The 27,277-nt window shown below is 43.5% G+C and overlaps 3 protein-coding genes across 4 annotated transcripts in view; 1 reads left to right on the forward strand and 2 right to left on the reverse strand.

The window, feature by feature from the left end:
- The window catches only part of sgce (sarcoglycan, epsilon), a 17,034-nt gene extending 14,939 nt beyond the window's left edge, over positions 1–2,095 (forward strand). The window contains exon 11 of one of the 2 annotated variants that reach the window (XM_083645623.1): positions 53–2,079. In XM_083645623.1, coding sequence (XP_083501749.1) covers positions 53–69 — 17 coding nt within the window. In that variant the 3' untranslated portion in view covers positions 70–2,079. Of the gene's footprint in view, positions 1–52 lie in introns of both variants that reach the window. The other variant, XM_083645622.1, reaches the window with a different exon arrangement.
- LOC310784618 (N-acetylneuraminate (7)9-O-acetyltransferase-like) lies at positions 374–23,341 on the reverse strand. Its single transcript, XM_083645621.1, has 12 exons — positions 23,226–23,341; positions 14,257–14,471; positions 13,699–14,118; positions 13,344–13,433; positions 11,217–11,336; positions 10,853–11,009; positions 9,053–9,132; positions 8,663–8,764; positions 7,151–7,291; positions 5,083–5,160; positions 4,088–4,180; positions 374–3,233 (listed from the first exon to the last, which is right to left on the reverse strand). The coding sequence occupies exons 2-12, from the start codon at positions 14,431–14,433 to the stop codon at positions 2,964–2,966; spliced, it is 1,728 nt and encodes a 575-aa protein (XP_083501747.1). The 5' UTR covers positions 14,434–14,471; positions 23,226–23,341; the 3' UTR covers positions 374–2,963.
- Positions 23,209–26,584, reverse strand: LOC310784973 (N-acetylneuraminate (7)9-O-acetyltransferase-like; the record flags this gene model as incomplete). Its single annotated transcript, XM_083645986.1, has 7 exons — positions 23,209–23,349; positions 23,453–23,497; positions 23,588–23,650; positions 23,818–23,862; positions 24,151–24,271; positions 25,093–25,189; positions 26,443–26,584. The coding sequence occupies 7 exons, from the start codon at positions 26,582–26,584 to the stop codon at positions 23,209–23,211; spliced, it is 654 nt and encodes a 217-aa protein (XP_083502112.1).
- Positions 26,585–27,277: the final 693 nt, after the last annotated feature.

Here is a 27,277-nt window from a genome sequence, read left to right on the forward strand (position 1 = left end):
CTTTATCCCAATTATTGGTGATATATTTTTACATATTTCTCATTTCTTTTAGGTAAATGGTATTCCTGAGGAGAGAAAGGTGGCTGAATCACTGGACTTGTGACCAGAAAAACAGTTGTTGAGCTGATTTTGTCCGTTTCCATATCAATAACTTTTTTACTTTTTGCCATTTGTGCCAATCTGCATGCGTCAGACGTCTTCATATACAGATTTAGTGTCCATGTGCACTTATTTGTGTTGAGCAGTTAGGACAAACGTGTGTGTGAGTGTGAAAGAGAACAAGAGCTTCATTGATTACAAAGCTATGCTATATTTTTGTCTAAATGTTTAAAAAATATATGATTAATATGTTTGTATTTTTACTTGCCTTGGCTTGCACAATGATCCTCTGAGGAAAAGGGAGTTTGTCTTGTGTGATTAATTACAGTATGTGTAACTGTCACATAACAGTAAATACATTTTGAAAATATTTGTTTTGTAAGTACTTGTGTGTTGTGTCCTAATACAGACAAGAAACCATGTCTAAGTCATATGAAAGATGTGTTTTTGTCCAGAAAGAGAAGCCAAAACAGCACATTTTATGAAGGTATGTATTATTAACAATGTACAACAGAATAAAGGCATTTATAAATAAAATGAATACATTTCACATTAAGACGTCACACATTTTTTTTTTAAACAGAACATCTTTCAATGAGGCCCTGCATAGGGTTATAAATAGTTGTTGCTTTTACATATGACCAAAAAATATTGAGGCCTGAAATAATTACCAGATTTATAGATGTTGATCAGTAATAATTGGGGGGGGGAAGGGGACAGATCAGTAAACCTTTCGCATCAAAGCAAATGGCAACATGGAAATGCCAAACTCGTCTATACAGTGAGGTGAAGCCTCGTAGTAAAAGTTATATTAACTCGGCTTTTATTCAGTTTGGGGGCACATCCCCAACCGTGCTTCATCAGGCAAATGACACTTGAAGCATTGAAGTCGGTAGACAAATTGTTCCAAAAGTGAAGAAAGTAAAATGTAAAAAAAAAAAATCTTTTGTGGACCGGCTTTTTTCTTTAAAGTAGCTACATAAATGTGTAGAAAAAGAACAGCATCCCAATCTGATGTCCCATGGCACATGAAATATGCAACTCAATTTATACGAATTAGAATAATTGTTATAATAGTTTGAACAGTTTATCTGCCAAATATCTTAACTGATACACAATCTGTCAGGTTATGACCATAATTGTATTTCACCTCAGATGAGGTACACAATACAGGCCTTTAAAATACAGTAAGTGCCATCCTTTCTGTGTTAAATGTCTGGAATTGAGGATGAAAGGCTGAGAGATTTGACTTTTGCCAGCTGACAAAGTTGAAACGGAGATTTTCTTTACGCAACAGTAACAGGTCCACTCCCCTCAGCGCCTCATCAAGTAATCAACCGTCTGATTTTCTACTCTGTGTCCGAGTGCATCAGAAGATGTGTACAAGCCACTGAGAACAGTTCAAAGGCATTGAGTCGGTTGAGAAATCACTTATTCACTCAATTGTAGCTTCCGTTCACTCACTCATCGACCAAAAAGTGGTTTGCCCATGGCATCAAGGGCAGAGGGAGGATCTGTGTGTTAATGGTGAAGTCCCATCGTACAGTAATATGTACAAGTGCTTTTTCTGCCACACTCTTGAGGCCCGTCTTTAACAGCAATGAAAGAAAAGCACACAAAAAAACACTGAAACATCGCTGTATAACCTAATGTCTCACAGTCTCTCGTACACAGACTCTTACACAGTGAGGGTTAGCTTACCCTTAGTAGGATAGGTGGGCAAAGTGTCTGACGCATTGTCCGATGGCAAATAAATCATCTATGAGATGCTGGGATAGGTACAAGAGTTCCTATAATACTTCCTTCACAAACAGCAGTCGTGGGCACAAAGGTACAAAATAAGACAAAGCCAAGCCAAAAAACCTGTATAAAATATAAGCTTAATTTAAATCATTAAATACTGTACATATCACATAGAATTTCAGAGCTACAGTAGGTGACCATGGCACCTGTCAGCACAAGGCAAACATTTTTTAAATTACTCACAGAAACGTTAGTAAAAAATGTAAAGGGATATTCCAACAATTTAAACAATTGCACCCCAAATTTCACTTACATCTTGACTGTATTTGATCATTCAAGTCAGTTGTTGAGTCATATTTCTATTTTGCACATTTCGATATCTAACACCATTTGACAATCAGCAGAAAAACTGCTAAGAGTATTGTCGAATTGGCATTCAAATTCAGCACAATTTGTCACAAATGACTAGATTTCTGAATATGTAAATTATGGATCCAACCAAGTGAAATTTGAGAGCAAACAATATGAATTGGTGGAATACACCTTTAACTGCTACCGCCATGTGGACGGAGAGTGTGCCGAGTGAGCCTTTCCGGAGTGACGTGGCAGTATGTCAGTATGATGAGAGAAACTTCTTGTTAGTGGGGTTTGGCTAAGTGGAAGCAATGCTGCAAAAACTCACACAGCAAGCATTAGGTCTTGGAAGAGAGGATTTTTTTTTTTTTTTTTTTAATAAAATAACGTCCAGTTCACCGCTCTCCCCTTCCTGTAAACGTCTGGAGCGCTTTGTCCTTTTTTTCCTTCTTCTCTCCACTTTTTGCATTTTGCTGGATGAGTGAGGAGGGAGCCCACATTTTGGGCACTTTTCTCCTCTTCAGTGTACGACTTTTCACCACAGTTAGAGAGCAAAGACTCTGCTCAAACATGGCCGACGGAGACACACACACAGTCCGTGGGGCCTCCTTGCTATCACCAAACGCAACCGAGGCCGTCTCCTGTGGCCAACTGTGGCCCTAAAACACCGGGCCTGCTCAGGGCTTGGGACCTGGGACCTGGCACCTCCACTTCAGACTCGACAGGGGCTCGGCTAGTCTGCTCCACCCCTGCCAAGAGGTGTTCCTTCAGGCGCCGGATGGGGGATGGCTGCCCCTGGCCAGCACCAATACAACCAGACTGACCAGCCCCATGCCGCCCAGTCTCTTCAGCAGGGCCGTGTTGTCTTTGGGGATGACCACCTGGGCCAGGTCGTTGGTGATAAGCTGAATCTCGTGGGCCACACAGACAAAGATGAAGCTGCTGACCATGATGTTAATGGAGGGGCTCCCTGGGATCAGGACCAGAATGCCCTTGGTGTCCGCCGCCAGCCAGATGTGGTACTGGCAAATGAACAGCTGGGGGAGACAGGGATGGAAACAGATGGTAAGTAATGAAATGTGTCCTTTATTGAAATTCTATTTTCACTTGGCCCCATCACACAGAGATCGGGGGTCAGCTAGAGAACAGCCACCCTGGAGCTGGTAGGGATTCACTGTTTATCTTCACATGAAAGCTGGGTTTTTTCTTTTGAATGGGGGCCAGATTAAATCATGCGAAAATAATTTGGTGCAGCTGCTTCTCGCATCAGTGGGTTATAAAAAATAAATCACAAGCAATACAATTTTGCTTACCATCTGAAAACATGAGTTCTGCCTTGTGTTGTTCCTACTTGGTGCTCGTCTACAGTCCAAACTGTATGATAGTTAGCCATTGTTAGGTGAATGGAACTTGTGTGATTAACCAATACTGTATGCAGGCCAGGGCCACATATCTTGAGAGACAACCCGAGGGCCACTTCAAAATGGATCCGCGGGGCCGCAATTGGCCCCCGGGCCGGACTTTGGACGTGCCTAGTGGTCGTTAAGACTGTAACCACTAGGCCACGCTGTCACCCCTAAAGATTTGAGTTGAATGCGTGTGCTTGACTGGAAGAAAATAGACTACAAGTCTGAACAGTGTATACATGTATCAGACCACAGGTTTGTGTGAAGAAAAGGAATTCAGAGTGTGTACTGAGGATAAACAATAAAAGAACATGTTCTTTGTGTAGGGTCATATTAAAGCTGGCGGCAAGGCATTGAATTTCAAGACACGTGATTTGAGTCATCTGCCATACAAAAGGGATTGCAAAACATGCCCAATGGCAACACTGAATGACTATGGTATCATATGTGGACCAACTCATTCACTCAGTGTGAACCTGTTTTACCTCCAGGGAGATCTTTCCAAACCAGGCAAAGAATGAGCTATATAAAGAGCGGGCGTAGCCAGGAATGTTCCTGATTAGAATGAAGGCCAAAATCTGCGGATGAGAAAGGAAAAGGCATTTCCACCAGTCAGAGCAGGGTTGTCACGGGACTAGAATTTCTAACTTCAATACAGATACCCAGAAAAATATTCATACTAACTGGATACCTTCCTGTCAACCTATGATAGGGAGGGAAAAATCTGTAGGAGGTTTGATCTTTCATTAAGAGAAAGTACTGCTGGCATCGATAAAATGAGTAGTATCAGTTTGACATTTTTAGTATCAATATTATTGATACCTGCTGTTGCAAATGAGTACTGTATAGTTTAATTTTTTTTGTAGATACTTAAAATACTTTTGACAACCTTACAGAACTCATTGAACTCATCTTACGATCCTTCCACTTTAAAGAGCAGTAGCAAGCACTAGGGTTACAGTCATATATAGTCAAGTCATATTATGGCCAGGAAGCCGAGTCAACATTTATCACTAACCACATCTAGGCAACCCGGCCAGGAAAAGCCCAAACCTCCCTTATCAATGAAGTGTGGGTGTACTTCAAACAACAGTTTCCCAACAGTGACTGTAATCAAGAGGAGATTATCCTCTGGCAGGGCAACTCATTTGTTATTATTATAGCATATACCCCTGTCCTATAATTAGAATAATGACATCTTAAACCAAATCCCAAGGAATTCTACATGCTTTGAGCGATTCACACAAGATTATCTCCAAAATCATATTATACAAAGCCAAAGAGCTATGCCACCGCTCCCCGAATCATCAATCGTTCCAATGTATTTCGCAAACTGACTTGGAGGGTAAACAAACATTTGCTATAAAAGGCAATACAATCAGATAACAGTAGACAGAGATTGAGAGGAAAAGGGGATAGGCAACAAAGTACAGGCCAAGAGCAAAAGACAGAGAGAGAGAGAAAGAGATGAAGTGTATACCTGGACCACAGAGATATAAGGATGCATCTCGTTGCACTCCGTTTTGTTTTTGCAGCTGCTGGCCCATATTGAATAAGTCTGCAACCATGTGGGAAAGTAGCAGTTAGGCATCAGGTAAGATTAAGACTCAGACAATGTGTTCAATTAGGACAAAGAAAGAGGTTTGCTTAGACTTAGCTTGCCTATAGCCTTTGAGCCAGACAGTTAACCACAAAATGCTCTGGCAGACATAATAGTAGTAGCAGCCAAGAGACGAAGAATGGTTTCCAATTGCTGTAATTCTTATTATTGTTGCAGGTCCTCCTTTTCTAAATAGAATTTGAGATTAACTTTGTTAATTGTTTGCATTGCTCTAACTCTTAGATTCATGTTGCAGGTCCTCCTTTTCTAAATAGAATTTGAGCTTAACCTTGTAATTGTTTGCATTGCTGTAACTTAGATTCATGCTGTAGGTCCTCCTTTTCTAAATAGAATTTGAGCTTAACATTGTAATTGTTTGCATTGCTGTAACTCTTAGATTAATGTTGTAGGTCCTCCTTTTGTAAATAGAATTTGAGCTTAACATTGTAATTGTTTGCATTGCTCTAACTCTTAGATTAATGTCGTAGGTCCTCCTTTTGTAAATAGAATTTGAGCTTAACCTTGCATTGCTGTAACTCTTATTGTATAGGTCCTCCTATTCCTTATAGATTTTGAGCTCAACCTTCTAATGTGCTCATTTCTGTAATGACATCATTGCTGCAGATTAATGCTAATTTATGTCCTTGCTTTTTAACTTGAACAATATTATTATATATCGCCACATTCCTTTTGTGATATTGTAATTACATTGTTGTCTATTTATATTATGTACTTTTCTACAACCTGTAAACAGAAAAAAATGTGTGATTTCCTAATTGGTCATGTGACCAATTGGGTCCTGTTACTACTTAGGCTCACCTGAGCCCTCATGGTTGTATGAGCAAACCTGATGAAGCTGCTACAGCGAAACGCGTCGTTTGCTGAATAAATCACAGTAAAGTTACTTCAGTGTGCGGTGGTACCTTTTTTTGTTTATATATATATATATATATATATACCGTATATAATATATATATATATATATATATGTGTGTATCGGCTATCGGCCAAATTGTTATTTTAAACATCGGTATCGGTCTAGAATTTAGCAATCTTGACGAATTTTGCTCTTCGTCAAGTAAAATAAGGGTTAAAAAGAGTAGCAGCTAGGGGTGTCACGGTACACAAAAGTCACGGTACGGTACGTACCTCGGTTTTGGGGTCACGGTACGAAAACGGGGAAGAAAAGCAACAAATCCCAAATTCTGTTTTTTCCCCTTTGAATTTTTCTGAATTCTGCTTTTTACGCTAATTTTACCATCAGAAATAGTGTCCAATAAGTGGGAATGAATAAATGTTTTACTCTAGAGCAGTGATTTCCAAAGTGTGGGGTGCGCCTCCCTCTCAGATGTCTGTATTCCAGCTGTTTGACAGGGCAAAGCCACTTTAAATCTTTATTGTACACAAGTTTGTAAACAAGAGCGCATGTGTGGAATAGCCTAATACTCCCACCAACCCCTCCCCCTGTTGTATTTGTTTTATGTAGCATTTGCTATTGATGTGTTTGATTTAAGCACTAATTTGGAATCCTATCTAAAAGCGGCCACTAGGCGGCAGTATTTCTTTAGTCAACGTCAAAATACCTACATGTTCAGTAGAAGAAGAATAAAACGGCAGAAGAACAATGCAAGCCTGTTACTAGCCTGTTAGCTTGTTAACGTGCATATGCGAGTTTTGTTTACCATGATGATTACGTTCGTTTCACGTACCGTGAAACGACGTACCGTGATGCCCGTACCGTGAACTCACGGGACGAATACATGTACCGTAACACCCCTAGTAGCAGCTGAAAAGAAATGCAGCATTCCACTTGTATGTTTCAAATTAATATTCTCTTGCAGGTATTATTAAGAGGATATATAGCTAAAATATGGAGAACACATCAGGCTAAAATAAAACTGTAATCTCAGATCCCCCAGGGTGGAGAAACCTGAGTGTGAAGTCTCACCGTGAAAGAGACGACAGAGAGGAAGAGGAGCAGGTTGGAAATGTTGGTGGAGAAGAGAGACTCTCCTTTGCCCTCTGACAGCACCTGGCACTTCTGAAGCACCAGATAGATGAAGGCAAACAGCATGCCATGGATCACCGCCTGCAACACAACAAGATCACAGCATCATTTCATTGCAGTCACGTGCATGGCATTTGGTCCCCAATTTTCATTTCCATTTTGCACCAAGTAAAAAAAAAAGTGTTTAAAGAACCTATGCCAATGTTAACTCATTCACCGCCAATGACGTCTTTGACGTGTTATCAGAAATAGCCCTCCCCGCCAATGACGTGTTTGACGTGTTTTTGTTTTTATTACTGCAGGGCGTAGTTTAAACACTTCCCCAGCCTGTCACATGGTATCAGGTCCCTAGCATCTAAGACAACACGTGAACAAACACATACCGCAGCTGTTGTTTTGAAATTGAGCAAGAGGAAAAGCAGAAAACTGGTAACGCTTCCTTGTGCAGACAGGAGAAACGCCATTGAAACGCGCCTCGGCGCGCTGCACGAGCTGGAGTCGCCTTCCTCTGTGCCAGCCGGGAGAAAGTAATCAAGAGATGTGTTTGATCATCGGAGGAATGAGGAAATGATCGATCAGTTTGCGAGGGCGGTGAGGACGTGTTGAATAGCCGAGGGGAAAACGGGAACGATCCAGCAGGGAGGATATGACAGAGAGACATGGACGAGGACGGGTGCAAAATAAACACACAACAGCAAGGCACAAGGCAGAAGCGGCATTCACAGCAGCCCGCTGTCCTTTCTCAAGAGCTATTCAGTTCATGAAATCGCTGGGCTGCGTGCCCTCCAGTGTTGCTCCTGGCCAATCCCAGCGCCACAGGGCGTGGTTATTGCTTATCCTATGTGGGGTTAGAAATCTAAAAGGGGGATCGGGGATCGTGTGTGTGTGTGTGTGTCTGTCTGTCTGTCTGTCTGTCGGTGTGTCTGTCTGTCTGTCTGCACACTCACACCGAGTAAACTGTATTGTTGAATGTAAAAAAAAAGCACTTCATGTGTATATATATATATATATATATATTTTTTTTTTTGTCATTTGTGTCCTAACGAATAATATTTACATGTCTGATGTCAATACAGTTCAAAATAAAAGAATTGAGAGTGAGTTCTTCCTGAGATTGTGCCCTTTTACAAAAATTGCCTTTTCTCCTGTTTATTTTCTCAGGGAGAACTTTTGGGGGAAAACAGGGTGTATATAAATGGCTATAAGTAGAGTACAGAACATGCTAAAAGCTCACTTTTTTTTTCCTGGTGAACCCAGAGACGTACATCTTCATTTTGAGGTATTGCAAATCACTCTGGTGCTAATAGATAATTTACTGTGGGTCTTGAAAGATGACCAACAATTATGAAAATCTTTGGCCTGTGCTAAATATTGGCAGTCCTAAACTGGCGGTGAATGAGTTAATGTGATCACTGAACTGGGGTGCTTTGGCGAGCATCATAATTGACTTACAAATCGGTCCAGCTTCCATCTGAACCACCACTCGTGGATGCTTCCGTTCAGCTCAAACAGCTTGGAGATGGGCCACACGGAGAAGAGGTTCTCAAAGAAACCCTAGAGTCATAAATACCCAACATGAATGTCACACTACATAGGATGGTTTTAAACAAGGACCAATCCATGAACAGTAACAAGGAAAAAAGTAGAGTCCGCACAGCGCACACTGCGTATAGAGACTTTACAAATAAACAACACCACGTACACAGTTATACAAGTCAATTTTAAAATCAACATGAATTTGTCCCTGGGACCAAAATGTTAACCTGGTGAATGGGGGTGTATAATGTGTGTTCATGTGCATCACATGAAAACATCTGGGGACCCATGATATAGCTCACCCACCTGTGAGTAGGCAAAGAAGCAGATGAACAGGAGCAAGCCCAGCAGTTTGGCCAAGACCCCAAGGTGCCACATACGATTGCCTGTTCAGAAAACAAGAGCACAGTCATCAGGGGAAAAGAGTTTTCTGTCTGCAAAAAACCCTGCTAATTTACCACAGGGATCACATTTTGGGCTCATTCTAAAAACTGACAATGTCTCATGTATTTCAATGAGACCTATGTGTTGCTGACTGAGGAATGACAGAGAGGCCATTTACACCTGGCATTAACATGCGTTTTCTGCCATCAGATTGCAATCCGATTGTATTTTATCACTTCAGCCTGATTCCATTTACACCTGGCACTAACATGCGTTTTGGGTGAACAGATTGCAATCCGATTGCTCTCCAGCTCGAACGTCATCACGCGCGCGCCCCCTGAACGTGTGCATGCATGTTTGCATACATGCACAGGGAAATAGAGGTTATTGTTAAGCTCAAATGCACAGTGAACGTCCCCTTCACCTGGACAAAACGATGGCCGATCACGCAGCACTGCATCTATTTCTTTATAAAAAGGACACGTTGCTATCTGCCCCTGCCACTTTTCTTGTTCTTGTCCTTGGCCTGTCTGTAAGCCGTGTTTCCATTACCCTCAGAAATGCGCAAAATCTAAATATCGCAATAAAAATCGGGTAATGCAAACACGTAAATTTCGAAAAAAAAGCTTTTGCGCTCTCATGAAGTAGTTTTTCAGACGTGTCGATATAGCAGTTTTCTCTGTAGGTTATTCTCCCATGGAGCTGTTTGACACTGGGTCCGAGACACACACACATACATACGTTTTCCGTGCATGTCATTGGCTGTAACCACCTGTGTTGCGTTCAGGTAACATCCTAAATTACAACGTTATACAATTGAGAGCATAATTTCTCTTTTATATCAACACTTCTCCTTTGGAAAAGGAGCGGAAAATGAAAGGAAAATGAGGGAGAAAGGGTTCGATAAGCCGTGGCAAAACCTCCGCAGCAAAACTTTGAAGCAACGCTACCTAGCAGAAAGAGAGTGTTGTGCAAAAGCGGAGCGGGGGGGGGGGAAGAAAGAGAATTTTTAGCCGGTCCATCATGGTGACAGGCTGCCTGTGTGTGTGCGCATTTGACACAGCGGCGAGATGAGGGCACACACCGGTGCGGTGTATTTCCGTATGGTAGTTGCTGAATGCGTTTTGAGAGGACGCATTGCATTTACACTTGTGCTAAATGTTGTCATAATGCGTCCCTGACCACCTCCGGAGGTGGTTTGGCCGATCAGATTGCAATCCTTCTTCAATGCGTTTTGGGGGTGTTTACACCTGTACTTTCAAGTGATAAAATACAATCGGATTGCAATCTGATGGCAGAAAACGCATGTTAATGCCAGGTGTAAATGGCCTCAGAGGTTGACAAGGCGCAGTGCAAATATTGCAACTAAATTATGTTTAAAAAAACCCAATCAAAAACAATCGAAACTAAGTCAGTTTAACGAGTTTAAACGTTCAAACTTTTTGAGTGCGTGTGCTGTAAAGGTCATCTCTGCTAATGGGTTCAGTCCATAAAATGTGTAGCCTGCTTCAAAAGCTCTTAAGATCCACCACGCCCACCTTGGTGGTTTCAATAGCTGTCATACTTGTCTGAATTTGACAGATGCCAAATGGCCCATGTGAACGTGTGTGTGTATGCAGTCAGTCACATAGGACATATTTGAAGGGCATGAAGCATCCGAGTGGAACGAATAAAGGAGTTATGTCTTAAGCTGGGGGAAGAGCTACATTTGCGGACACTCACTGTTGGCCTTCTTCTGCAGGATCTGGGGCCACAGGGCCAGCGTGGCGTAGATGATGACAAACCAGAAGGTGACCAAGGGGACAAAGTAATAGAACTGGTAGGGCCTGTCCATCACCAGACACAGCACCAACACCAGGAAGTTCAGACGGAAAAGCACCTGGGAACACACACAGACACACACAAAATTAATCAACCTTAATCTATCTACTTTATGATGGCAATTCCTGACAGTTTTTTTCACCCGGACATATGAACAGATGCGGTGTGCTTGCACACTATTTAAATTGCCATGTTTGCCATAGGTCTTATGGTCTAGTATGATAATGAGTAACTGGTTCAACACAGAGCGTAGAGTACACCTCACCTGACACACTCTGTAGAGTCCAAAGTCTCCTTTCAGCCAGAAAAAGGAGAAATGCCCATAGCCAGTCTGAAAAAGGTAGGCTGCCACCAGTACCCGCACGTGCATGTACACTGGAATGAACTGAAAGACAAAGATTCCCTTCTCAGCATGCTTGCTATACTTTTGACCCCAATAGTAATGCCATTATAATTTATTTGTATTACCGTAAATTCCGGACTATAAGCCGCGGCTTTTTTCCCGTTTTTTGGCCCCTGCGGCTTATATAACGGTGCGTCTTATCTATGGATTTTTTCAGAAAAAAAAAAAAAAAAAAAAAAATCTCTCTTTTTTAGCACTCTTTCTAACTATAAATCCACTTCTGTTTTAATTTCCTCTCTTGCCCTCTTTTCACCACACCGCGGACACTGTGTGCACTGTAAAAATAAACAACGGTGGTGTTGTGTTATGTTGTTTTGTTGAAATGTTACGGTAATACTGTAAATGGGAGCTTCCTCAAACAGCCATCCCGACAATCCCCTCTGTGCGTGACCACTTACATATGGTAATTACGGTAAGCAAACGGCCACAAGCCCATCAACTCCCTCCCCCGACTACCAGGAGAAAATCACAAACTTCGGCGAATTCACACAAAGGAAGATCAAGGAATATTCCATCGAACCGGAGCAGATCATAAATATGGATGAAGTGCCTTTGACGTTCGACCTGCCACTCACTCGGACTGTTAACAAGAAGCGCCCTGGAGGATTCTTTCACCAAAAAAAAGCTTTGCTCGTTCTCGACAGCATGAGAACGAGCAGTAGATGATCATGAGGTGGTTTTTCAGACGTGTCGATATAGCAGTTTATCGCAAAAGTGTAATGGAAACACATTTTTCGCATTTGCACGTCATGTGACCCATATTATCCCTTGGAAAAGGAGCGGAAAATAAGTTTGGTAAGTAAGGTTCGATAGCCGTGTCAAAACCTCCGCAGCAAGTGGAAAACTTTGAAGCAACGCTACCTAGCAGAAAGACGAGTGTTGTGCAAAAGCGTAGCCGGGCAAATTAGATAATGTTTAATGGCAGAAATCGGTCCATGGTGACAGCAGGCTGCCTGTGTGCGCGCATTTGGCACAGCGGCGAGATGAGAGGATGAAAAGCACACACTGGTGCGGTGGTGCTGTCTGAAGTGAATACAGTGACTGTGAGTAGGCTAATACATTGCACACGTTTCAGGTGCAATTATAGAACCAAATCAGCCTTTTCCCCCCTCCATCTCTAAATCGGACCAGTTGTAGGCTATTAGGCTACCTTTTTTCCTCTGCCTGTCGCGCTGACTGCATTCACGCAGCCAGCAACATTTTGCGACTCATTTTCTTTTGAATTGATAATCAGGCTCGTTTATATGCATTGTAACTTCATGTTGGGATTTCCATTGACCATTGGTTGGATTTGAGCATGCAGGGGACGGGATATGGGGCAGATCCCCGTGCGTAATCACTGTGGCAGCTGCTGCAACGGGGAATCACTCAAACGCAACTTCAATGGAAACGCCTACAAGTCGCAATTGTACATTGTCGAAGTTGTAGAAATATCGCAATTCTTTTGCGAAAAACTGTAATGGAAACACAGCTATAGATGAAGAGGAGTTCGTTGGTTTTGAGTGACAATGAAGGAGAGAGGAGAGTGGTTGACGAAGCCACCCTGAACCTGTTCGTTTCCGACACTGAAGATGAGGACTTTGGTGGTTTCAGTACGCAGGAAGAAGAGGAAGACGAGCATTAGTGACTTGACTTCTCTGGTTACAGGTTTGCTGCACATATAGCCTATTGTTGTGTGATTTTGTCTGGGGATTAGTGACCTGACTTTTGTTTTGTTTTGTTGAAATGTTAATAAATGGGAGCTTCCCCAAACAGCCATCGCTTTCCCGACATTCCTCTCTGTGCACGAACCCTTTCATATGGTAATTAAACATCAAAACACCCGCGGCTTATAGACCGGTGCGGCTTATAGAAGAAAAAAATAGTCAATTTTGGTCCCGCGGCTTATACACCGGTGCGTCTTATAGTCCGGAATTTACGGTACTTAACCAGTGTGGGCGGGCGACAGGACGCATACTAATCATTGTGTTGAATGGGAACAAGACTCACAGCGCTGGCTCCAGATATGTGATAGATGAGAATGACGAGCTGCATCCAGCCCTTCCACTCGTCTGTCTGCTCTCGGTTCAGTAACTTGGTCTGTGTGCGAGAGAGAAAAATGTGGTGAATGTACAGAACATTTATAGTTTGAAGAAAATGAATTCCATTTCCAGTAACTAAATCAGAAGTACATTATTACCCACAGTGCAGTCTATGTAAATTAAATTATACACTACAGTATTGGATTTATTATTATGTTGAATTAACCGAGGTCAAACCAGGAATCTGAGAGAATCTGAGATTGAGATGGATACTGATGTAACCAACTTATGCCTTCCTCACATCAAAAACATTGCTGTCTCACCTCCTTGCTGTTCTCGCTGTAGAACAACCCCAGGACCAATATATAAACGAGTGGGATGAAGAAGGCGGAGTGTGTGTAGAACTTCTGCTCCTTCATGAACACATCTGCCCGATCGCAAAGGTAAAAATAGGCCATGATGATGCCCATCCGGCACAGCGCCTGGAAGGGTGCCTTGGGACCGAGGGGGGCGGCTGCTGTGGCCGGTTTCTTCTCCTCGAGGCTCTCGGCGTCGGGGGGCATGGGACGGCGGTGGCGGCCGTAGCCGAGGACGTGGAGGACCAGGAAGACCAGGGCGGAGGCGAGGAAGACGCCTGCCGACAGCTTCTGGAGGAGGTTGGGAGACGGCAACTTCTGGCAGCAGGAGCCGTCAATAGGCCTCAGCAGCTTGTTGCACACAGAGTTCATGAGGATCATAGCTCCCTGAATTACAAAGGGTGGTAAACGGTATGAGGCACATTCCATTCAAAAGTGTACACAAAGAAACGTTTATGCTGCCGGGAATATTATAAATGGGAATTGAAATACAGTAGAATCTTCAAATCAAATGATCCAACCTACCACATTCCTGGTCGCCTCGGGCTGGTGCAAGCCATCGTCCGATTGGGTGATGGTCTCCATGGCAGCCTGGCGGGAGGCGGCCAACAGCTTGACACGGGCCCTGCCGTTGCGCTTGCTGCTGTTGAGTGCGTCGACCGCTGCCTCGTTGTACAGCTCCAGCTTCTGGTTGGTGATCATCTTCCTGTTCTCACTCAACACCTCCTCATTCACTGGGTCTGCAGGAAGGAAGCGTCATGGAGGTCGGAGGTGTTTTAGTTGAGAGTCCACAAATATTAGCCAAATGATTCATTAGGCAGATCAATGATGCTGCATTCAAGTCACATGGGAAAGATGGTACGATACAGGGTAGATGCAGGGCGTCTGGGTAGTGCAGCGGTAGATTTCAACCATTTGCTCTTTGGTTTTTTGTTTGAGTGTTTAGTTTGCTGTTGAATATTTAAAATGCAGCAATGAGTTTGAGTTTAATCATTCTGACTTGCAATACATGATTGAATTATGCAGAATGAACACTTGAAATAAGACAACAAAAAATACACATACATTATGCATTATTAACACATTGAATGCCAGCCATGTTTTCATTCCTGTAGGTAAGTTGTGCCAGGGGTGTTTTTGACGATTCTGGCTCATTTTAGAGACAGCCGAGGATTCTTTTCTGTTAAGAATTCATGAACACCAATCATCTAAAAATAACTAATAGAATGTGTGCTTTCTCTGTCTAAAAGAGTTAGTTTGCAGAGTTAGTAGTTATGTAGATATTAGCCGTTGAGTACAGCATGGTTTCAGCGTCTGGAAATTTATTCAGAGATAAATGGCTTTTTGTGAAACAGTCACTTTAACCATTCATTTTTGGCATCAGTAAGACCGTCAGACATTCTAAACAATAGTTTTGAACAGTAATTTCCTCCATAACAACAGGAAACACCCCTCTCATTCACCCCTCTCATTTAAACTCCTCCCTCCGTGTGTCTTCTCCTCCTTCCTCCTGGCTGTACAGCGGGCGTGTCAGAAGCGCTTTTGCTGCTGCCTGCCTGTGTGCCTGCCTGCCTGCTTGCCTGCGTGCAGACGCTCCTTGTGCGAGTCAAGATGGGCCGGGGAATGCGTGGGCGATGGGCAGATGTTGATTCTGGCCTTTCTGAGGTGTTTCAAAGTGTGTTTCACCTATGATCTATTTTGCAAATCGCTCTCCGCTCTCTGTGTGCTGCTGCCGGTGCGCGGCCGCTCTCAGGCAAGACAAGTCTGTTACTGTAAAATCGCCACGGCATTTCCTTGAACGGCTTGGTCCCGCGGCAGTTTTTTCTTTGATTTCGGTCGTCTGGGGGAGCACTGTCAACACTTAGTGGGTCGGTAAAATAGATTATACACATTATCTTGCTCCAATAGTGATCTCGAAGATGTAAAAGTTGTTGATTGATGTACCACCGTCAAAAAAAAAAAAATGTTTATGTAAGACGAGTAAACTCGGCTCTGGCACTTAAGCGTTGGATTATGTAAGACGAATTATTTCGGCTATGGCACTTAAGGTGTTAAAACAAACCCCAACATCAAAAATACAATCAACGCTATCCAAAACTACAGCCCATTAAAAAGCCTGACACCGCAAGAGATGGTGGAGTTTCTCAGTCTGTGTTCTGGTTTTTTAACCTTGCTTGCAAGATGGATAACCTCGCGAGATCAAAAGAGATTCTCTCGAGTAATCCATCTTGTCATGCACAGGCAGTTAAGATGATTGGCCGAACCATGCTGGCTCGACGAATCAGCGGCAGCCTTAGGCGGGCTTAGGCTCGTCTGGGCAAGTAGTGGGTACATGGTCTTTGTAGTTCTTTCACTCGTCAACATGGCTGCCACCGCGGAAGTGACAGGCAGTCTGAATGAAATTGAATGTAACGTTCCCAATTCTATGTATTAAATTCTAAAAAACAACCCTCAACATTTGGGAAGGCTAAGCCACACAACTAGTTCGTTATAATCGAACGTCATGCTTCAAAGGCGACTTTACGACGATGAGGACTCAATCAATGATAGACTCCACGGAGATCAGGCACAGGCACCTTCCTCCGGTCGCAAACGTGACGTCAGAGGCATGGCGATCTGATTGGTTGAAGTTAACAAGCACCAGCGGTGATAGACAGATGGGTCATCCAATCACCTGCCAAGTAGCTTGGAAAAAGTGCCCGCCTCCGTCAGCGGCTTGGATTACTGCATTGCCAGATGGGACTGGTTTAGTGAAACGTAATGTGAAGGTAAACCGTCCATCTGGCAGCGTCAGGTTACTGGTTTTTGGCAAAGACAACTGATTGCCTTTGTGCAGAACATGGCCAGGCCTTTCTTTCTTACTAGGAGGGAGGATGTGGTTGAGTGGGTGGTTAGGCGGGTGCATGTCTGACTCCTGCATCAGCTTCACAGTGGCCTGTTCTCTTCGTGTCTGCAGATCAGGTCGATGCAAAGAGATGTCCTTGAACCTCGTCATTATTTATTTTGACAGCCCTTTTCTGAACCCTGTGCATGGTGGCTCGTTGTTTAGCCATACAGCCCACAAGCAGTACACTCCCATATTCTAGACATGTTCTGGGTTATCTGGGTTAACATGTACGATCCAGTTTGAACCAGGCTGATAGATAATTATTAGACTCAGCCCTCAGTCTTAATCCGTTTCACTCCTGTAAGACTGAGAATATTACTATTTAAATCTTTGCATAACGTTAGGTGGCGCTGTTGGAAGCCTTGCATCGGAGAACCAATCATGAGTGTTGTGGGCGGGCCTGCTTTCTGGGGGCAGTGACGCTCATGCAGAACCAGTGTCTCGCAAAACATCGCCGCGTTTGCGGAGAAACATATTAATCACTTAGAAACAAACATAACCTGTTAATAGGGCGTGTTTCATCCGGCCCCGGCGGCTAGAGGTATTTCCCCCAGCGATAAGCCCGACTCCCGAGGCTAACGTTACAGAGCCTGCTGATGACTCACAGTAGCAAGCGGACCACTTCCGGGTAGGAAAAATTATTGTAAAATAAACAACAGATATAAACTCTCTTTACAGCACATCGGTGTCTTGCTCTATATTGGAACTATGATAAATGGCATTGCCGCTACCAAATAAAATTCTAATAATAAATGTAGGCGTGTCTGCTGCCGGCCGTTCTCGCCGGGCTCTGACAGACAGTTTCTGACTGAAATTCCCAGACGTTTGGTGGCACAGCTCACCAAACGTCTGGGAGCCGAGACTAGATAATTATAGACAAATAATCTGCATTGTTGCATTGAATCATGAGGAAGGGAGGAAGGCCTCTTGTCTGTTCTCACGGAAGCCCAAATAAAAAGTGACAAAGATGCAGCGATCTTTAGTTGGCACCTTGGCCATGACAGGTCCTTGGCAGATTAAACAAAGACAACACATAAACTTGGCAGCAATCTTCAGGTGATACTCCCACTGCTGTGAGTGAAGATGTATTGCTTAATGATTACAGCGCCATACGAAAGAACTGAGTTCTGGAGCACTGCTTCTGGAATGTGACAGAGCAAGCGTCAGTGACAGTCCTGAAGAACAACATATTATCTCTATCAGGCATGGAGCAGAGGCTCAAACCACAGAAACTAAACATTTTGGCCGATATTGTTATGACAACAAGTCAGGAAACATCACAATAACAGGGTAGAAAATGTTAATGTTTCGGGGCAATTTGGATAATTTTCAGTGCAATTTTTGCAATTACAATAGCATTTTTATTTATCCACGTCTCAATCTTTTCTTTTCTTAGTTGCCTACAGTCTATGCTACAGAGACCAGGAGGCAAAATTGAGCCCACAGTGCATCAAAATGTTGATACACTGCCTAAAGAGGATCTTAATTGCCCTAATTACCTAGGGCAATTAGGTTGTATTGTGATGTCATCAGTCACTCGAGCAATTGTGATGCCATCAGTGATGTCACTCGAGCAATTGTGATGTCATCAGTGATGTCATAAATCTTTCCTGGGTCACCCTATAAAGTGGAAGCAGTGTGTGTTTTTACACGCAAGCATCCAGTCTCATAAAACACCACCAGCAAGCATCCAGTCAGCAATGGGTCGTGCCCGGCCACGACCCATTGCTGCGCAGCAGCTATAATTAGTGGCCGGGCCAGCGAGCAATGACATCATCAGTGATGTCATCAGTGATGATGTCATCAATGATGTCATCCTTCCTGGCTGAGTAGGAAACCTAACCTCTCCCACCCCCCACGCCTAAACCTAACCTCCCCCAGACCCTAATCCTAAACCTAACCTCTCCCACCCCCCACGCCTAAACCAGACCTTAATTAGGAATAACGTCACTGTTTGGGGGCTTTCACATCTTTGTTTGGTCCGGACTTTCCATTTTGATAGGCCTACAAAACCACCCTCCAATCCAACCTCTTCCCGGGCCACAGTCCGGACCAAACAGCAGAAGCTTGGTCCGATGAAGAGAGGTGGCCTCCGTCTGGATCAAACTAGACCATGGTTCGGTTCGGTTGTAGCGTGAAAATATGTTTTTGATGGTTTGGATTTTCTGACCAATTACAGGAGGTTCCAGCAGGCTATCAGAGGAAAAAGGAACCACGGTAGTACAAGGAGGAGAGCTTTTAATTGAAATGTGGTCTACTGTGCATTTGGTTGGAAAGAAAAATCAGATGATGCTATAAAGTCAACTTTCAAGGTATTTTCAGATAGTATGAGTACTTCAACACCTGGGTGTGATGTTTTGTATTGAGGAAAGTGAGCCTACACTGCACAAGCATGTGAAACATCAAATTGCCTCCTGGTCTCTGCAGCATAGACTGTAGGCAACTAAGAAAAGAAAAGATTGAGACGTGGATAAATAAAAATGCTATTGTAATTGCAAAAATTGCACTGAAAATTATCCAAATTGCCCCGAAACATTAACATTTTCTACCCTGTTATTGTGATGTTTCCTGACTTGTTGTCATAACAATATCGGCCAAAATGTTTAGTTTCTGTGGTTTGAGCCTCTGCTCCATGCCTGATAGAGATAATATGTTGTTCTTCATGACTGTCACTGACGCTTGCTCTGTCACATTCCAGAAGCAGTGCTCCAGAACTCAGTTCTTTCGTATGGCGCTGTAATCATTAACACGTTCAGTGCCAGCGACGCCATATGGCGTCATTAGAAATTTACCGTACAGTGCCAGCGACGCCAAATGGCGTCATAACTCCAAATTGTTTTTTTGACGGGGGGGTGTCGATCTAAGCTTCTTACGTCGCCTCTAACAATATTGTAGCTATTGGAGGTCGATAACCTATTTTACAAACCCATTAGGTGGCGACAGCACTCTCCTGATCAGAGAAAAAGGAGCCAAACACACAGAAATAGTCACTGGGCAAAATGAGGAAATCGCATCGCATCCGTCCGTATGCATCGACGTGCCTCCATAAACGAGCACAACGCCAGCTGTGCCCCCAGCAGCAGCATCCGCTGTCACAACTGTGCACCTCCATGTACGCTGCAACAGCACATATACATAATCAGCCTATTATTCCGAACTGGAAGCATGCCAGCCCGTGACAAACACACGCGGAACCAAAAAGCTGAATGTCGCGCACCATTCACTGTGTGTGCGCAGCAAACTCAGCAGAGACTGAGAGCCACCAGACACATAAGACACACCCAGGAGGCGTGTGCAGTTGAGGGGGGGGGGGGGGGGGAGCACGGAGAGCAGCAGAGCAGCATACACTTCACCCAGACAGACCCAGACATCAGAAAATTAGCTTCAGAGTCAGTGATGTGCTTGAAATGTTTAATTTCACAAAAGGCTCGTTATCTCAGCTCGTAGAAAAAAAGGGATGTTTTTGCTTCGATCAAGCTATCTTCTCCGGCTCATAACTAAAGAACGGAAAATGGGATCAATAAACTGTTTTTTGCAGGTGATAGAAGAGAGTCTCATCGTTATTTGTGCGTGTTCAGTGTTTACATAGTAATTATTAAAAAAATTATATGACTGTTTTAAAATGCATTGCGGCCTATGTGGCACAGCAAGCAACCTTTTGCCCAAGGGCCGTGGCACTGAAAGTGTTAAGCAATACATCTTCACTCACAGCAGTGGGAGTATCACCTGAAGATTGCTGCCAAGTTTATGTGTTGTCTTTGTTTAATCTGCCAAGGACCTGTCAAAGGCCTTCCTCCCTTCCTCATGATTCAATGCAACAATGCAGATTATTTGTCTATAATTATCTATCAGCCTGGTTGAAACTGGATCGTACATGTTAACCCAGATAACCCATTGTCCTGATGTGGACTGTACACCATCCATCTCAAACTAACAAACACTGTTTCATCCAAACCTGATATGCTGTTAGAAAAAAACATCACGGTTGAGCAATTCCAAATGCATTCAACACACACACACACCTTAGGTGTTGTGCTGTAGTCACCTAAGATGAACTCACCTAAGGTGACTACGTCTTAGCTGACTACATCACAACTACCTGATGACAGTGTACCTGAAAGGTGTTGTGCTGTAGTCATCTAAGATGTAGTAACCTTAGGTGATTACATCTTATGTGACTACAGCACAACTACCTGATGACATCACAGTCGGGTAATTGCATGACATCATTTCCAGTTGAGTGACATCACTTCATACACTTTTTACACAAGATAGATTTGCCTGCTGACCTATAGGTGACTACACTTTTTAGCACCACATGGATTTGCCCAGGTCAACTACTGACCTCCAGGTGCATACGAGCAAAACCAGGCATAGAAGCGGGTGCACCACTTAAAAAGTATGAGAATGAAACAAATATGTTCTATGGCAGTGATACTCAACTGGCGGCCGTGGGCCACATGCGGCCCGCGGGCGCCCCCTGTGTGGCCCGCGATGGAATTGCATTTTTTTTTTACAGTGCACCTGAACGCAACATGCAAGATACCCACTGAATAAGTGTCCAAATGTTCATGTAATTCTGGCCAATACTCACACTTCTGTTATAGCATTTCAGTCTGGAATATGGAATATCTTTCAATAATCTATGATTTAGCTGCTAAATTGTCAAATACCGCCGTCTGCTCGCTACCCAGGCACTTACAGTATGTATGTACTAACTTAACCTAAGTAACTATCCGGTGTGCACAACATTGTCAGACTAAACTCCGTCTAACACCTACAATCCGCTACAGAAAAATGTATATTGATTGTTTATTAACTGGCCCCTGGCCTTCTATCATTTCACGAAAGTGGCCCCCGGGCAAAGCACGTTGAGTATCCCTGTTCTATGGTATCTAGTAAGTACCAATATCTGTCATTGGGCCAAATTTCAGGTCTCTGTGATGTACCATCTCACGGGAATTTGCATCGCGGCAGAAAAACACAATGCCCTAAAATGGCCTGCGAAGGCCTAAAAACATAAAATATAGCTGTAGTACCCGCCATGGGCAAATGTTTTTTACGTTGTTTTCTGGAGCATCTAACAACCAATATCTATCCTTGAGCCAAATTGCAGGTCTCTGCGATGTGCCAACTCACTGTAATTTGCGTGGTGGCAGAAGAATGGGAACAATAATGACGAGATGGATTCGCCCAGGTCAACTCCTGAACTCCAGGTGCATACGAGCAAAATCACGCATAGAAGTGGCTGCACTGCTTAAAAAGTAAGAATGAAAAAAATATTTCTAAGCCATCTAGTGAGCACCTATATCTGTCATTGGGCCAGATTTCAGGTCTCTGCGATGTACCAACAACTCACAGGAATTTGCATCATGGCAGAAAAACAGGGAAGGGTGATGATGATGATGATGTCACAATGCCCTAAAATGGCCTGCGAAGGCCTAAAAATTAAATATCGATGTAGTACCTGCCATGGGCAGATTTTTTGTATCCTTTTTTCTGGAGCATCTAGCAACAACCAACATCTGTCATTGGGCCAAATTTCAGGTCTCCGCGGTCACCCAGGTTGACTACTGACCTCCAGGTGCATGTGAGCAGTCAGCAATAGAAAAACAGGGAAGGGTAATGGTGATGATGTCACAATGCCCTAAAATGGCCTGCGAAGGCCTAAAAACAAAATATTGCTGTAGTAACCACCGTGGGCGGATTTCTTTTTTTTCCCAGGAGCATCTAGTAACAACCAATATGTAGCCTTGGGCTAGATTTCAGATCTCTGCGATGTAACAACTCACAAGAATTTGCGTCACGGCAGAAGAAGAATAATAATAATAGGCCCTGCCACTTCGCTGGCCCGGCCTATAATTACGGTGCTCTTTAGGCTACTGTATGGGGACAGAATTCAACATTTTGGGCTAAACATTTTGGGCTAAATTTTTGATCAATCGAAAATCTGTTGGATACTTTTGTGTAGCAGTCTAACGATGCAGATGCTTAAGTTTGGTGTCGTTTGAAGAAAAAATGTGGGAGGAGTAGGGTTTCATTAGTTTTTTGCAGTTTTGCGGTCTTTAGACTTCATAATTGGCCATAGGTTGCAGTGTACAAAAGTTTCTCCTCATTTGGGCCCACATTTTGGTGAAATTTGCAAAGCCATAACACGTATGCCTGATTTTTTACAAATTTTCAAAGTTTGAAACTTTAGACGGTCGCTGTAGTGCCGCCATTAGGACAATTGGCACCAAATTCGCGTCAAAGACGTTTGGAATGGGACTGAACCTTTGTGCAAAGTTTGGTTTATTTTCATGCATGGGAAGTCCAACTTCCCGGGAGAAGAATAATAATAATACAGGCAAATACAATAAGTGGCCTTGCCGCTTCGCTGGCCCGGCCACTAATAATACAGGCAAATACAATAAGTGGCCCTGCCGCTTCGCTGGCCCGGCCACTAATAATACAGGCAAATACAGTAAGTGGCCCTGCCGCGTCGCTGGCCCGGCCACTAATAATACAGGCAAATACAATAAGTGGCCCTGCCGCATCGCTGGCCCGGCCACTAATAATAATAATAATAAAATCCTATGTTGGATCTTCCACTAGAAGCTGAGCTCACCTTGTAAGACCCAGTAGACCTCCCCATCCTCAGCCAGCCTCTCCAGAGGGACAGAGATGGCCGTCAGGTTGACTTTGTACTGCTGCAGGGTCTCGCTGCTGCCGCTGTGCAACTTGATGGACCACTGTGGGAAAGAGATGGGATTACCCAACATTGGAATCAACCACCTTTGTTCTTGTCATTCATCATGGGCCATGCTGAGCACAGCTAAGTACTGTACGGCTTACCGTGGCAGCTCCAAGGACGAGTACATCTGGTTTCGCTGAGGGCCCCTGAAACCCATTCGAGACGTTGCAATCAGAAAAACACAACCACATGCATCCCACCCACACAATGACAACAAAACTAACTTCTCTGCTCACCTGTGTCCATGATATCAAGCGCTCCTTCATGGAGTTATTTGCCTCTGGGTACCACAGGAAATCCTATAAGCAAACAGGAAGTAGTTTGTTTCAACTTTTATGAATTCAAAACATTCCTAAACAGGTTTTGGGTCGAGAAAGCCAAGAAACTGTTATTTGTTAATTTTATTATGTAGGCTTGAAAGCATTGAGTGATGACTGAGGTGAAGAGACATCCACAAATAGCTCACCACATTAACCGAAGAGCTTTCATCTTCAAAGGGAATGTCCTCATGCTGCAGACATCACATGGGGAAAGAGAGAGAGGCAGACATCACATGGGGAAAGAGAGAGAGAGAGAGAGAGCGAAAGTCTGTCAGGCAGACACTGTTCCTCTTCCCCCCCCGATCAGACTAAGAAAGTCCCAACTGTTTGCATAACAAGAATATATTCTACTTCTTCTTACTGCATTTTTGAGCTCGCAAGGAGTTGTCATGCAACTCACTTGATGTTAATATGAACGTAATTGGTGCCGAAAACATTCCCAATGCCAAAGATTTACATGGTGTTCTTTCCTACCATACCTTGATTCCATCTTCTCTCTGCTCGGGGTCAATAATTTTGATGAATGCGTAGAATAGCTGCCTGATTCGGGAGTCACCGACAAAGGCCACCCGCTTTTCAGCAAGGCAGGTCTTGGCTTCACTGCAGAATAGAAATGTCTGTAAGGAATCTGATAACTCATCATCCTCCCTCCCAACAACTGCAGATGGCAAACATTCATGTACCGGGGTGGTTCATTCTATAAATAAACTGGGATGTTATTACACATTGTCCATCTGTGATAGACAATGTGTCTATCACATTGTATCTTCTAAGTAGGCTATTTGGCTCATTACAAACAAAAATAATCAGAAGTGAAGGCACAGTTAGTGGTAAGTTAACCATACTTTCAACTTTTAACTTACCACTAACTGTGCCTTCACTTTGGATTATTTTTGTTTCACTATGTGTAATTGTCTTTGTATACAACTTGTGTTTAATTCCAAGCTTTTCCTGTCACATGACCGAGTTGACCCACTTGACTGCATCATGTGACTGCATTATGGGGGTATTTAAAGATGGCGTCTTTCATGTCAAGTTTGTCTGAGGAAGGGCAGGGTGCTGCCCGAAACGTTACCTACTTTTCCGGTGTAAAATAAATACACTCAACTTGGAGCCCTGCAGAGTGCGAGCTTTCTTTTTTCTTCTACCAGTTTCTGCCTCGAGCTCTGCACCTGTCCTATTCAGGCTGGCCAGATCACATTCGCAAAAGAGATCTATCTCAAATGTCTTTTCTGGTTAAATAAAGGTAAAAAAAAAAAAAAAAAAAAATGCTTGGATGTGCGTGTCTTGACTTTTTTTTTCAAAAGCTAAGCACTCTCACTCACACACTAACCTCTCTCTCCCATACACACTTGCTTCTTTGTCTCACACATAGATATATGATACACTTCACATTACACCCACAGGTTTGTGAGACTCACATGCTTTTGTATTTGTGCATCATGCAGCCATACGGCTGCCATACGTTCTCCCCCAAGTAGCGTCCACTGGACAGCAGCCACTCACACGTGTCTCCGCCTGGAGGCAAGACACAGACAACCCAAGTTAGTAGTAAGGCCAAACAAAAACCCAGACAACCTAAGTTAGTAGTAAGGCCAAACAAAAACCCAGACAACCTAAGTTAGTAGTAAGGCCAAACAAAAACCTACTGCTCTTGCTCTCAATCGAGGTTTCTTTCTGTCGAAACTGCTACCTCAATAGTACCCTGGCTCCGTGATGTCATAAATCCCCGTCTGCTGAGCCAATCACCGATGAGGACATGAGCAGTATATAACGTGGTCATCACGGAGCAGTGATTTGCACCACCAACGTCTTGAATCGTGAAGAATGCCCTACGGGGGGATTCTCTATCCTAGTCTGAGCAGATGCCCTCCTCTCTCACCACAAGAGGAGCATCATCTTATCAAAGCCAGACAATTGTAGCTGCTCTATACACAGTGCAGAAGTCTCTGAATTCTACGCATTTTCATAAACAAAATCCACTGTATGCAAACTATTGGAGAGGTGGATGTAATGCGCCATGGTAAAGTAATATAACGTTAAATAAGTTATGTTTACTGGTGGGTTTTTGTGCCATCGCTGCAACATGTCATGGTTCTTTTATCACACCTTGGAAATTATAAACTAATCTTAGCCTGACAAGCTAACGTTACAACACTAGCAGCATCATTATGGAAAAACCCTTGTAGCAAGCTATGTTGATAGCACTGATCAGGCAAGTAGCGTACTGAATATCAAACACAGTTGACATAACGTTAGCATCCGGCTTCACCAGGAGCCAAGCGCATGCTGATGGGAGCATGTAAACATAAAAACGCTACGTTAGCTAAAGTAATGCTATAATAGCTAGCGTTAGTTGGACAAAGGCGACCTATACATTACGTAATAACGTCATCCAACCTAACGTTATATGAATCTATCTTATGTGTAAGGCTTGTAACCTGCACGTCCCACCTTTTTATAGGGTAAGATTACAGCAAGATAGCAACACGCACAGATAAGTAGCCTACAAACAGCTCTGCTAGCTACCGTTAGCTATCGCTGTGTCAAGTGTTTCACAGACTTAATCGCCGGTAGCGAACGGTTATTAAAGTTAGACCACTTACCCCCATAATGCCGCGAAGCTGTGTGAAACACGAGCAGTAAGATGACGAGAGCTATAGATATTAATTTGGCATTTTTAATCGTAAAATACTGATTTATTTCTCGTTTGCCTAGGCTATAGGCCAGGACCGCCATCTTTGCTCCTCCATGACAACAAGCCGACGCACGCGATGCAGCAGCAGCGGAGGGGTCTGGAGCTGGGCAGCCCGACTGCGCGTTCACGCCCCCGCTATCTGCCGCTGCAGCTGTGTGGTTGTGGTTGAGTGGTGGTGCATCGTCTGCTCCATCTTTCGTGACGATTTCTTCCATTATTACTACACCGGAGGGCAGAGCAGGAACAGATTCAATTTGGCTATACGACAGATATTCAATCTAAAGTAACGTGATGTGACAACAGACCTCGTATCAGAGCAGACACGAAGCTTCAGTTGCACTTCCTGTGACTTCAACAAGTATTTGGGACGTCCGCCGTCCGTCCAAACCTAATTATGCACAGCTGGTTCAAAGGCAAAAGTAGGCGTACCAGTTGAGAGCTCCAACTCCACTCCATAGTAGATCGGGGGCACAGGGGCAGGTGGAGATTATTCCTTTGATTGCAAGTTATAGTTACGTGTAACTTTGGAATTCCTGTGTAAATGCTGATATTGGGAACTAGCTATATCCCTAAAACAGAGTTAGCCTAGGCCTACTGTAAAGAAGTCAGACAGTCGTTGGGAGGTATTCAGACTGTCACTGCAGCTTTATTGCATGGAAGATAATGTCCTCAGTAAAATGACAAACCTTCCATAAACAATACTTGGGGCACTGCCAAAAGGATTTTTTTTTATTTAGGGTGGGAATCTGCCAGCTAGGCTAGCTGATGTTTCATTTGCTGTGGCCGCTGCATTTGCAAATCCTGTGTATTCTGTGTGATCAGAGATGGGCGAAAATACATCATAAAGTATTGTAACGTATCGGTGATACGCCAAGGAACGGAGAGTTGTAGTTGGTACAGGGTCTTTA

Source organism: Poromitra crassiceps, assembly GCF_964638095.1.
Source record: "Poromitra crassiceps genome assembly, chromosome: 11".
In the NCBI taxonomy this organism is placed as follows: Eukaryota; Metazoa; Chordata; class Actinopteri; order Beryciformes; family Melamphaidae; genus Poromitra; species Poromitra crassiceps.